General features: G+C 48.8%; 1 protein-coding gene across 3 annotated transcripts in view; it reads right to left on the reverse strand.

Moving 5' to 3' along the window:
- Positions 1 to 1,051: 1,051 nt before the first annotated feature.
- The window catches only part of UBE2V2 (ubiquitin conjugating enzyme E2 V2), a 33,329-nt gene continuing 20,526 nt past the window's right edge, over positions 1,052 to 13,854 (reverse strand). For all 3 annotated transcript variants that reach the window (XM_032470091.1, XM_032470090.1, XM_014552180.2), the window contains one exon: positions 1,052 to 10,266. In XM_032470091.1, the coding sequence (XP_032325982.1) occupies positions 10,120 to 10,266 (147 nt within the window). In that variant the 3' untranslated portion in view covers positions 1,052 to 10,119. The remainder of the gene's footprint in view (positions 10,267 to 13,854) is intronic.

The following is a 13,854-nucleotide window of genomic DNA, read 5'->3' on the forward strand; positions in this document are numbered from 1 at the left end:
ACCCACGGAGATGGCTGGAATCAAAGACAAAACAACAGTGCTTGCAAGGATGTGGAGAACACTGCTGGAGGGATGTAAAATGGTGCAGCCACTCTGGAAAACAGGAGGCAGCTCCTCAAGGATCAAACATGGTTACCTGAAGACTCAGCAGTTCCACTCCTGGGTAACACGCATGCTTGTAAAACTCGCATGCAAATGTTTGTAACAGCATTGCTTATCACAGCCAAACATGGAACCAGCCCAAACACCCATCATTCTGGAATGTTCTGGAATTAGACAGTGCTGATGTTTGCACAATCCTCCAAGCTCAGTTTAAAAGGTGAGTTTTAGGGTGCGTAATTTACGTCTCGACTTTAACAAGGCTGGCCGGTCCAGTGGAACCTCATCTCCCGGCCCTCCTGGCTGCCAGTCCTGTGCTCCCAGGCTGGGGTGGCACACAGCAGCCCCACAGCTTTGTGCAAAGGGCTTCCACCCCGGGAGCACCACCCGGGGCACGGGAGAGGGTCCCACTGAGCCCTGTCCGGCAGCGTTTCATACCAAGTTAGTTCAAAGGTGGACTGGCCTCCCCTACGAGTCCCACGTTGGTCCAGCCTCTCCCGGGCTCCTCTGAGAGTCAAGTCTGTACTTGCGGTGGGCCCGTGAGCCATGTGTCAGCACCCACGTAAGCGAGTGCCTGAACGAACACCAACACCTGGCCCAGCTCACAGTGCACTCACTGTTCTGGTCAGTACAGGCACAGGGACCCTCCCACGACCAGGGAAAGCGCGGAGGGGGCCGGCCAGGCCACCCTCACTGTCTCTGTCCACGGCTCATGTCGGGCCTCCTCCTCACCCTCGGTGGGGACCACGGCCCACGGAACCTCCTCTCCCTCGGATGTCCCACGTCTACCCCCAGAGGGGAGAACAGGCCCCACTCCTCAGACTAAAGGAAAGAGGCAGACGGCCATCGTCCACCATATCACTTTCCAAAACCTGTTTCAGGTTATTCATGACTCATTACTATTTCAATCCAGGCCAAACATAAATATTTAGAAACAGAGCTGACGCCAAAGTTCTGAAGTCATCATGGGGTTTTTATTTGTACCTTTACTCTTCTCTTAGAGGCAGTTCAGAAAACAAGCATATTTGGTAACAACAGGCGTAATTCTCAGGATGAACACATTCTTTAACTCACAAGTGGCCCATCTTTGACTCCTGCAGGATTCACCCTGACACAGCTGGTTCTGGACAAGCAGCCCACTGCTCCCTTGTCCAGTAACACATCTTGAAATTCAGTGACAAGCTCTTATTTAGAGCCATCATTATTACATAAGGAATTTTTTTCCAAAAAAAGGGTCTCAAAATTATAGAACAGTCTTATTCACCCAAAGAAACAAAGGTCTCAGATAAAATAACAATGTAACTTCAGAAAGAGAAACGTCTGTGGTGCTTGAGATGCCTTAAAAGGCTTTCTACTCAAACCCAAACATACGTGAAGTTCAAACTAGAGAAAAGGGAATGAAAACAAACCGTTTAGTAGCCAACACTGCAGACAACCTCACAGTCACACTTGACTACACAGTAAATTACAAATATCTGCCAGGTATCTATTCGTACTAGTACATACTGATTTGCCTTGGTCATTTAAAAACATTTAATCCCCCCCAAGAAATTTTTTTTTTAAAAAGAAATACACTGAGGTGAAGAAAACCCCAACCCCTCGCTGGCTGCGGCAGGGACAGGCTCAGCCCTCCCCACCGTGCACCCCACAGGTGGCTTCTCACCCTGGGCCCTGGCGTGGCGGTCACCCCAACCCTGGGCGGCCGGGCGTGACGGGGCAGCACACGCTCGGGTCCCGTGGCTGTCCCACCAGGAAGACACCGGGGAGGAAGACGTTAGTGTGAGAGTGAATTAACTGAGGAGGTAAGATCTGAACTTGGCTTTAACAGACCAGAGGACCGTCTGGGGTATAAAACCTGCCTGAAAGAAACCTCACTTGTTCTGCACGAGCTTGGGACAGCGGCGAGGAGGAGAGAGAACCATGACTGACGGGGTGAAGGTCTGGAGCCTGTGAGGCGTGCTCAGAAAGCCTGTCCAATCAGCGGGGTTCTGCAAACACACCACGTGGGCGCCCCGCCGTCTGCACCGCCGAGCGGAGGGCAGCGCTTACACGGGGACATCCGGAAGGGAAGGAACCTTCCTGACATGGCAACCTTAGCGGTGGGAGCTGGGGTGGAGTGACCCCTCCACACACGCATGCGCAAACATGCACATACACACGCTGACGGTGGATCTCAAAAATAGGGCAGGATAAGGGGGCAGAAGGGAGAATGTGGGAAGAGGGTGTGGGCTTGCACGGGCCACTCTGCACAGGGCAGGACGCCGATGAGCCCACACACCAGAAACACACTCTGAGCCCCCCACTCAACAGCGTGCTTCACGACAGGTACACTCCCATCACCACCCCCAAACACTGCTCCTTCACTCCAAGTGTGGCCACAACCAGGAGCAGCACGAGGGCTGGCTAGACAGAGTCCCAGGGCCCGCCCCACACCTACTGGCTTCACATCTGGGCCACCCTGGAGTCTGAGCCGCACCGGTCTGCCCCCTGAACTGAGCCCTTTCTAAGGACACAGCGTCCACGCACGCCAGGGACACGGCCCTTCCGTGCCCCACGGGACCAGCAGCACCACGAAGCACTCAGTGCCACTCAGGACACGGTGAACGGCCAGAAATCACAGAGCTGGAGAGCCAACTCCAGTCTCCTCTCCCACAGGAGAATACGCGGGCTGGCCGAGCCTCACAGATTTTTTTTGTTAATGACAGTGAAATTCTTCAATAATTAAAGGTCACCAAACACCAGGAGGAGGAGCAAAGCAATACTTAGGTGCGGCTGACCTTCCATGTAACAGACACGCCACACACTTGTAGCTGTTCCAGAGCCTCAGAAACTTAGTCCCAGGAGGGCAGGCGCTCCCGGAGCGCCGCCACCTGCCTTCGTCTAAGCCCCGGCGGGGGACCTGTGAGAACACACTCCTGGTGGCCTGCAGGGACCTCATACACTTCTACCAAGTTTATGAGTGAATGACAACTAACCAAATGAAGCCAAGTGACCAAAATCTCACAACTGTCAGTGGTGAGATCAGTATTCAGAACCAGTCGTTGAGAACTCAGCAGGGGAGTTATCAGCAAATATTGTTAACTTAACCCACATTTTAACTCTGACAGACAAAAACCAATTGGATGAACATTTACTGAGGTCCCCATCTGTCCAGAAGGCAAGGGTGAGGAAGATTCTCCTGTAAGCACCACACAGACATTTACCAAGACTGGAAACCCCTACTGCAGATGTACTCTGTGGGTGGCGGGATCAGAACTCAGGTGACTTCACTGTGACTACACTCAGGAGAGAAAGCTCGGTGGGGGTGGGGGTGGGGCCAAACTGCACATGTCGTCTCCTTCCCCAGCTTAGCACGTTCCTCAGCACACATTAACCCCACACAGGCTGCACGTGTGAGGTTTTACACTGTGATGTCGTTGAAATAAACACAAGCTTTGTAGCTTTCTTTTGCAGTACAAGTTACCCCTCTCCAAGGGACTTCACCCTAAAGACCTGTCGCTGGAGCCTCCAGCAGGGCCTCTGCCCCAGGTGGGGCGGGGAAGGGCGGTGTGCCAGGCACACAGGACTCGCGGGCCCCCAGAAGCCCACCTGTCTGGCTTCACCCACCCACAGAAGTCAACTTGGCCTGGGGTGCGCCAGCGCTAACGTGGCCCACACAAGCTCACGTAGCCTCTTGCAGAGTCAGCCCACCCTTCAGCCAGGAGTGTGGGCCTGGTGCAGACGCGTGTCTTAACGTAATTTAAGACGGAATGTTCTTAGGGTTGTATTTGTAAACGCTGCTGTTTACTCATCATTCTGCATCAGACTGTGACTAAAAACCATTCGCAACAGTTCATGAAACCACACTCTACAGGGCCTCTTCAGAAGGGAGGGAGGGAGGGGTGGGTGTACGGCGAAGTGGCCCAGAGCGACCAGGCAGAGCCCCGGGACTGGCACCAGCCCCCTCACTGCCCCTCGTGGACCCCTCCTCCATCCTGTCTGTCTCAGAGCCCGCTGTACCGGCTTGGGGGCTGTCAGGGAGGGGAGCCAGAGGAGGTCCCCAGGCATGGCCGTCCCCATGATAACCAAGAGCTGATCACACCCGACACCAACCTGCAGCCGCCACAGTACTGTGTATGCTCGATCCTAAGTCAGCAGCCGTTCACAAGGACTTAACACAGGGAGACACATCCTGGAAAACACATCTCAATCTGTCTGCTCAACAGAAATCAGTAGTCTGTGTCACATAAAAAGCTACCTAGTTTCTGGCAGTCATAGTTTCAATAATTCTTAACCCAAACAAATGATTCTAACATTTCTTTGTAGCCAAATACATTGTTTTCCAAAAATGGTATTTCTAATAATCTTAAATAGCTCAAATAAAGAAACATCCAATTTTTGATTTTTAGTTTCAAAAAATATACTTTGCAGATATTTTTAAAAATTCAAAGAATATAATTAAATTATCAGAATACATTTATAAATAATATAACAGCTTTATTACTGTGATGGTCACCACCACCCCACTGGGTGGCCTGGACGTCAACTCTCAGAGGCCAGTAAAGCCAGGACCCTGTGTCGAGGGTGAGGGACAGACCTGCAGATCAGAGTGTGGAAAAGGGAGCAGAGGAAACAAGTGGTGGCCAGAGGGCACAGTACGGGGAGTCTCTGCACAGCAAACAGTCCCGGTCACCTCTCAGGAGTACCCTCCAAACTCGTGGCTGGGGCTGACAACAGAGGGAGAGGCTAAGGGGGTCACACCCGGGACGGGATGGTGGGGAAGGGCTGAAAGGAAGGCCCCGCACAGCAGGAACAGGACAGGCTGGTCGTAAGAACAGAGGGGGCCACAGGCTGACGGAAAGGGAAATGCAGAGGTCACAGGTGAGGGGTCACCGGGGGGGATGGGCAGCTGCAAGCAGAGGAGGGCCACTTGGTAGACAGTAACCGCATTCAGCACCTCTAACCACCAAGCCTGAGGACCCACCCCACTAAGCCTTAAGATACCACTGATTAAATGTGTCACCAGATTTAAAACGTTATTAATATCACCAACCACAGACCATTTCGTTCCTGTACAGGGCTACAACCGCAGCAAAGTGAACGCCACTAATCCTTCAGAATCAAGGGTTTAAGACAAAGTGGTCTCAAAGTGGAAGCACAACACTCAGGAGTCTTAGTTCTCTGGTTAACAGAACAGAGGTGGGCTCAACGCAGAACTGCACTCACACCAAATGAAGGTCAGATAACACAGCAAAGATTTCTTGTAGCAGTCTGGCAAGAGAAAAAAGGTAAGAAAAATTTTCGGTCCAGCAGCACACCACAGTATAGTCAGTAACAACAACAACAAAAAAGCTAAGAAGAGACAATATTTACATTTCAAGCAGAGATTAATTCAATAAAACATTCTCAATATTAAATTATTTTAGTTTAATTACTGTGCAATTGTGTTAACTTGTTTTATAATTTTATAAGGACTAAGAAGCTTATACATTTGCATTAACAGAGTTCTATGAAGTAAACAATATTTCAACAAAAATAATTCAAGACAATACTGAGTCCAAAAGAATTATTTTTCTCCTTAAAGAAGTCTATACGTTACTCAAGATCAGGACATCCAGGCAGTTAGAGTTTGCTTTTCTTGTGAACTCAATTATCTTCACTTGAGTATTAAAATTAATTTTTTAAGCTTATCGTCCACTTTAAATTTGACCACACAGCCATTACATTTATCCAGGTTTAATCACAGCGGCACAAAAGACAATTCACAAGAGTGGCTGCAGCCTGGACACCTGACAACCAGGGCTTACTCAGACAACGTGGCTGGAGAGCAGGAGGCAATACGTTCCTCTTTGTCAGGTGTCAGCTGTGAGGAAGACCTACTTTTTCCCCTCAAACCAAGGGCTGACAAACCACCAAGGCTGTAAAGCCGCACCTCTGTGTAATAAAGCATCCGCAATCACCATGCTTGCTGATCGCAGAAGGATGAGTCCTTGGACCCCAAAACACGGCATTAAGTATTGCGACTAGATTTACTACATTTTAACGAGGGTGTCCTGTCAAAATCTCTTTTCATTACACTGCACATTTCCCAGACTACTCTGTGAAGTTACCTATTGTTAAAAGCCTGTTCTCCCGCTGGGTTAGAGGAAAGAAGAAGAGACACTGCCCGTCGTCTCCGAGCAGCACTCCCACCGCGCGGCCACCACACTGGGCGAGGGAAGCTGCCACTCTCCATCAGCTCAAGGATTTGCTGCTTTACTGACCCAGGACCCTCACTACCGCCGGCTTCTCGATGCCAGCTCCCAGTCCTCCTCTGAAGGTGTAGTATTAACTTCATTTTGTGCAATCTTTTGGTTGCCAGAATCTCAGACAAAGGGAAGTAGCTGCTTGTCCCCGAACAAGGAGAAGACAAAAGAATGACACGGTGAGTCTACACGTGGAGCAAAGGGGTCACCGCCCGACCTCACGTGGCATTTGGTCAGCTACTCACTGGACAGGGTCAGGAAACCGAGCTCTCTGGCTTTTATCACTGATTTCATGAATGAACTTGCAGGAAAAGTCTCATGTTGATGTTTTACAAGTAAAAATGAAATGGAGCAGACCTTTGGGAATTTTTTTAGGTGAGAATGTCCCACTACAGATGTGAACACCATAGGCAACCTCTTCACATCCAGTCATTTTTTCAATCATGTACTCACTCCACGAGTTCCTTAAACTCCCTTAACTTCACAAAATGATGGTTTTGACTTATCACTTATTTTCTGTGTCATCAAAAACCTCCATTAATTTTCTCTTCAGAAAACGCTCACGGTGAACCTTTGTCAGTGCCCCGCTCTACTCTGTAAATAACCAGCATCTTCAGCACGACCTATGGCAAGATTCCCACCTGCTGTTTAGTGACTCCAATGAGGCCTATTAGTTTTAGCATAAAAGATCATCTATCTGCATGCATTTCCTGACTTTTACTAAACACAGTGCTGGGTGGGAATTAACTGCTAACACTCCTGTCCAAGTCTGTAACACCCCAAAGCCACTGCTTTTCATAATGTTTCTATTTTATACACAAAATATACACACTTTCCAAAAACCTTAGGAGTTGGACCCTTTTTGTGAAAATAACCAAAAGCCAATCAAGTTGGTATTGGAAAATCACACTGATACTTACAAGAAGAGTGAAAGCAGTGTCTTTTGGATCCTGGGGGAATCCTGGGGGGCAACCCCTTACATAACCCCAAATCCTATTATTCATGATACAAGACTTTACCACTAGCACTCACATTCTTCACAACGTACCTAAGAACATAGTCATGTGCTCATTAAAAGAGCTAACATAGTTTTGACCAAAGTCTACAATTTCATGATGCACCTTCCAGAACTACCCAAAGCCATGACACACCAAATCTATTAAGGAAAATGCATGAATATTCTCCAGCGCGTCCTCTAAATTTTCAAAACAATATAAATTTCATACGTATTTATCAGTAATAATACATACTTAGTGGAAAGTATTTAAATCAACAAATTGGTATTAAGTAATCCAGACCAATAAACCATGTGCAAATCAAATTAAATCACATTCCAAGCACTTACTCAAATTTGAAGTGTGATAAATTCTTTTCAAAAGACAATTTAAAATTACAAATTTTGTTTGATACAACATTGTAAAATGACTATAACTCAATAAAAAAAAGTAAAAAAAATTATAAATTTTGTTCTATTTTACACCCAAAAGACTCAAATACCATCAACTCTCCTTACAAATGTTTAAGTTCCAAAATCCTGAAAAGTCACATATAAACCTAGAACAACAAACACCATCACTTTAAAATAGTAACAATATTTTTTCAAATGAGCAATTCTGAAAATCAGTAATTAAAACCAGCGAAGCACAGCACTGACCCAGCAGGACAAGTGGTTTACCTCCATGACCTTTATTAACACAGGGTTATCTCCTAGAGTCCTACCTGCCTGGACCTCTCAAACAAATTTCAAAAGCCATTTTCACAGTTCATTTAAGTTAATACCACCCACGCCTACAACCTTAGCCACTATACAAAACAAAGGAAAAACTGCTTCAAAACTGCTGTCTTAGAAAAGCTAGTGTCATTAAGAGCGGCTTCCCAGAAGCTCCTCCTGTAACCGACCAGCACGACCCAGGCTGCCAAGCGTGTCCTGACTGCCGGCGCGGCAGGCTCCGCCCTGGGCACTGGCTCCGGGCACGCAGACGTCTGCGAGACCCACAGTCCCCAGAGGAGGACAACGCCTCCTGGGCTCGACTCAACCAGCATACGCGGGGGGAAGCCCTCACAGCAGCGGGCACGGGGAAAGGAGGCAGGATGGGAGGACCAGCCCCGGGCCCCCAGCCCAGAAGCCACGTGGCAGCTTCCACACGGCGGTCAGCGCCCACGTGGGACAAGACACGGTTTCAAAGCGGAGAAGGTACTAGAGACTGACTTAGTTCATCAGCGACCACCAGACTCTTACATTTGATGTCGGTGTAATTCAACTTAACATTCAACCATTTAAAATTTTTAAGAATGTTTGCCAAGGTAATAGTTCATTTCAAACCTATTTTAATAAAGCAGACATGCATTAATTTAACGTATATATTCTCTATGTGTCACTTCTAACATCTCTGATAATTAAAGCCATGTTGAGATCAGTAAGTTTAGACAGAACGTTGCCGACTTGAAGGTATCACTGGCCAAGAAAAAGCAGCTCAGAGCCTTAACTATGAACGCACTTGATAAAAGCATGTCACGGTGTGTTTGAGAAGTCTGTCCCTGTTACTCGACCACCTTTCAGTGAATTCATAAGAAAAAAGTATTTCAACAAAGCAGTACACCCAAGTGCTCTGAGAGGAAAACACGGACCAAAAGCCTCGAGTCACTTTGGTAAAAGCAGAGCAGGTGGACTACGTACCTGCCAACGTGGAGGAAAAGCGGGTGGACAGAATTAACCCCAGTCGGCAGGGAGAGCGCTGGAGGGAGACGTTATGCAGAAAAACAGAACGTACATTTGGATAATCCACAATCTGTGATTCTGTAAGAACTGCTGGAACTCAAACATCTTTTTAATAATATTTCTGGTGAAATCAAATTCAAACCGTAATACCTGGGACTCCCCCTTCTCTAAACAAGAAGACAAAGTAATCTGTCCTCTGAAATGCTCTGCAAACCCCAATTCACAGAAGTAAACAGTCTGAGATAAATAACGAAGGTGTGCATAGATGAAAAGCTGCGGGAACTCCAATTTCTGCTACCCTGGGAGGTGCTGTACACACATCAATGTAACAGGAACAGCGCGGTTTCTGATGACACGTTCCACATTTTATTTACAATTTAAGACTAACTGTAATCTCAGAATCACATATCCATACACTTATTTCCTTTTCGTTGATTTTACTTAAACGCAAATGCATGGTTCGCCCGACAAAGACTGTAAACAAGTATTTACCGCGTCTGTTACATGGAGCACAGGGGAACAGCTTGTAACAGAAATTCATCCACCTCCCCCACGACATGTTTTTATTATAAATACAGGTATCAAAACAAACCTGAACATATTTCTGATACTACTAGTAGTCAGCACCCACACCGCTTCAAAACTTAACACAGTCTGGGACAACATTCATTGTCCTGCTACTTCAGACAGTTTCAACGGAAGCTTTCTCACTAAGCAAGATGGACAAAGCACGCCACCTGGGGTCCTCCTTCCCGAGACCTCCACTCTCAGAAGCACGCGCTGCCACAGCTTGGACACTGCCTGCCAGGCTCTCACCTGAGTCCTACTCTGAGCGCTCCAGGCCTACGCTTGAATGACAGAGCCTGAACAAGACAGAAAGTGTGCTGTGTCTTCCTCCTGTGCCTGAAAACATAACGGGTGTACACATGTTAGATACATTCCTACAAACGTCCAGGTCGTGGTCGCCAGCTGGAACTGTCTGACTTAATGTGTGGGTGTTCTGCATTGTGATATTCGATCAAGACATTAACATGAGTAGAGGCTGCTGATTTAAGACAAGTTTGAGATCCACAAGAATTAATTGTTGTACGTCTGTCCTTCTGGTGGTTGTGGAAGCTTCATATTTTCCTTGGACATCATGAGACGTCTTAGCTCTTGAAGTACAACTTTAATGCTATATGAGTTTTGCCATTTTGCTAACACTGGTATGCTCCGTGCGTCCACCTGAAAAGGGGGAAAAGAGCAAAATTAACCACCAAGTTTAAAGTCCTTTGCCACCAATTTACTATACATATTTTACTAACAAGTGCTTTTAAAAATTCACAGCCAGGTTCTTCTTTTACAGAAATGAACATTAGAAAACTACAAGTTCATATGACAGTTAGGGGAAATATTCCTTCTTTAACAGCTGTTCCCTAAAAAGCTTGTGTCATTTTTCTGTGGTGGGTTTCGTGTTTGACAGTTAACATGCAGTGAGCTTTGATCATCAGAAGTAGATCTTATGTTAAGACAGCTACACTGTGAACAGAGTTACCAGTTCCTTCGAGGTGAGTTAAGATCAGAAGGCACCCCCATCTCCAGCGACACCACTCAAGGTCTGGGCAGTACCCCCACCGTGTCAGCGGCAGGCGGCACCTCAGCTCTCAGACCCTGCTCTCCAGCGCGCGGCACTCTGTGCTAAGTCCATCTCCCACCGAGGGGGCTGAAAGGAGGGCTGCGTCCCCACGTAACTGCCATCACGTGGCCTGCCTGGCAGGTCCCTGGGAAACCTCACTCACGGGGTCTCCACTTCTCTGACCTCGGAACTCACCCACTGAGGACCACCTACTCCCCTACCATCCACCTCCACTCTGGCACTTGTCCAAAATAATCAGGGTCAATTGCTAAGCACCTCAGAGACACAAGCGTCTACGCATAAAGCAAATGAGCAACAAGGGTGCACTGTACAACACAAGAAATACAGCTATTATTTTGTGAAAAAAAAACTTTAAGTGGAGTATAACTTTAAAAATACTCACGATGCGGTACATCAGAGACCGACCCAATACTACAGTATCAACTATACTTCAACGACAAAATAAAAACTTTAAAAATTGAAAAAAATTTAAACCTGACACAAGCAGCCTGAGGCTTCGGAGGATTAAAAACACTCAGGATATGAGGAAGGCAGGCCAGTAAAGACGCACAGCCAACACCACACTCAACGTCACAGACGGAAACGAACTCTGAAGGCCAGAGCGCGACAAGGCTGCTGCTGCTGTCCGGGGAGGGTCTGGCCAGGCAGCCAGGCAAGAAAGTGGAACAAAAGGGGTCCAGACTGAAAAGACCAAAGGGAAGCCACATCCACGTGCAGAACACATGGCTGCACAGACAATACACAGGCCCCATCACGGAGACTGCGACCCCACACCGGGGCAAGCTGCCGGCACAGGGTCGGCACACCCAGCCGAGCCTGCGAGCGTGGAAGCGAAGTCCAGAAAACGGCACCATTCACAACAGGACGGGAAAGAGTAAAACACACAGGTAAAATGTAACAAAGCAGTGAAGGACTTGTACACTGAAAACCATAAAACACTGCTGACAAATTAAAGAGCTAAATAAATGGAAAGGCATTCCATGCGAATGGATCACAGGACTCACAGGACACACATGGGGAAAGGACACCTGGACACGCACCCACAGAGGAATGAAGCGGGGTCCCCAGCTCTCACCACACACAGGCTCAAACGGATCACAGCCACGGCAGTGACCTCTCAGAAGGACACAGGAGCAAACCCATGACACTGGGCAGAACACCTAATAAAGTACTTTCAACAGAATAAAATGTAGATAAACTGGCTCCATAAAAATTTTAAATTTTTGTGTTGAAAACATCAAGAAAGCAAAGAGACAACCCACAGAATAAAGAAAATTCTTGCAAGTCATATATTTGATAAGGGACTCTTGTTCAGTATATAAAGAACTCTTACAACTCAATAATAAAGGCCAAATATCTCAATTAAAACGTGTGCGAGGGGGACTGCGGTTGACAGCTGCTATGGACTGCAAGACTGCATCCCCCAAACTCCTGTGCTGAAGCCCCCACCGCCACAGACTGGGACCAGGGACTGGGACTGGAGTGATGAGGTTCAGATGCAGTCACAGGCGTGGCCACACCATGAGATCAGCGTCCTTTTGAGAAGAGCGAGACCAGAACCTGCTCCTTCTCCCAGGAGCATGCAGCAAGCAGTCGGTTACCCAGGACGGGGTCTTGCCAGAACAGGACCACGCTGGCACCCTGAGCTCAGACGTCCCAGCCTCCAGACTGAGAGAAGCCAGCCGTGGTTGTCTGAAACTCCCCCAGAGTGTGGTGTTTTGGTCGCAGCAGCCCAAACTGAGACAGCAGCTTTCACGGCGGCTCCTGACGATCTTCACCCCTGCGCTCACGCCCACTGCAGCCGCTCCTCTGGGTGTGGGCCAGGCGCAGGGACCTCCATGGACAGGACCCTGGGCTGCCCTACAGCGCTGAGTTACAGAGACGCGCTGCTGCCGCCCCGCTCCCTCTGGCTCCCACTCACCGGCTGCCGTGCTGTGAATGGCTCTGCAGAGAGGCCTGCGCGGCCAGGAACCAAGCGTGGGCTCTGGGTAGCAGTGTGCAGGATGCAGAAGCCCTCGGTCCAAAAACCCACGAAGAACTGAATGCTGTCCCAGCGCGTCCCCCGTTGGGAAGAGACCGCAGCGCAGGCCAGCATGCTGACTGCAGCCGGGGAGACCCTGGGCCACGGCACCCGGCGCAGCTGCGCCCTGTCCTGGCTCAGAGAGACGAGACAGCAACCCCTCGCCCTTGTGCGAGGGTCTGCATAGCCACCTCTCCAGAGGAGGTGAGAAACGGCCAATCTGCACGTGAAGAGCTGCTCACCACCACCAGCCCCTCAGGGGAGCGCGTGTCACAGCACCCCGCACCTCCTGGGGGGCTGTCGTCAACACGACACGGTTGGCAAGGGTGTGGAAAAGCCGGGGCCCTGACCCGCCGCTAACAGGAGTGTCAATAGCACGTCCACTCTGAAAAAGTCTGGCCACTTCCCAAAAAGCTAGACAGAGTTTCCACCACCAGCAGTTCCACTTCCAGGGATGAATCCAAGAGAAGCGAGGATGCTCACCCGCACATAAGCCTGTACACAGACGTTCACGACAGCCCAACGCGGGAAAACCCAGATGTCCTCAAGGGACGAAGAAAACAGGAGGTAAATGAAAGCGCATATATCCATATAATCAGGTTATTATTCAACAATAAAAGGAAGACAACACTGACACACACTGCAACACGGATAAACCTTGAAAACACTGGTCAAAGAACCCAGTCACAAAAGAGCACAAGTTGTATGACTGCAAGTATGCGAAGCCCCGAACGGGACATCTATAAAGGCAGGACGGAGACCGGTGCCGCTCAGGGTGTGGGGCAAGGTGACAGCTGACAGGTGCAGGGCTTCCTCCGAGGGACAAAGACATCCTGAAACTGGGTTCTGGTGATGGGCCCACGGCCACGGCGAACAGTAACAGACAGGCCCTTTACGCTCTGAGTGCGCGGTACGAGCCACAGCGCGATAAAACTACTTAAAAGTAGAAAAGAGAAGTAATTTTTGAAGACTTCCGTCAGGAGCAACTGAGACAGGAACGCGGCCCGCAGGGTCCGCGCGCACTCCGAATGCCTCCTCTGGCGCTCTGACCTCAGGAGTGGAACCCCCTTGGCCTATTTTAAACACAGCCCATAAGTGAACAACAGTCTGTAAGTGAGGACAATACCAAGCTGCTTCCAAGGCAGAAACAAACACG

Source organism: Camelus ferus, chromosome 29 (assembly GCF_009834535.1).
Source record: "Camelus ferus isolate YT-003-E chromosome 29, BCGSAC_Cfer_1.0, whole genome shotgun sequence".
In the NCBI taxonomy this organism is placed as follows: Eukaryota; Metazoa; Chordata; class Mammalia; order Artiodactyla; family Camelidae; genus Camelus; species Camelus ferus.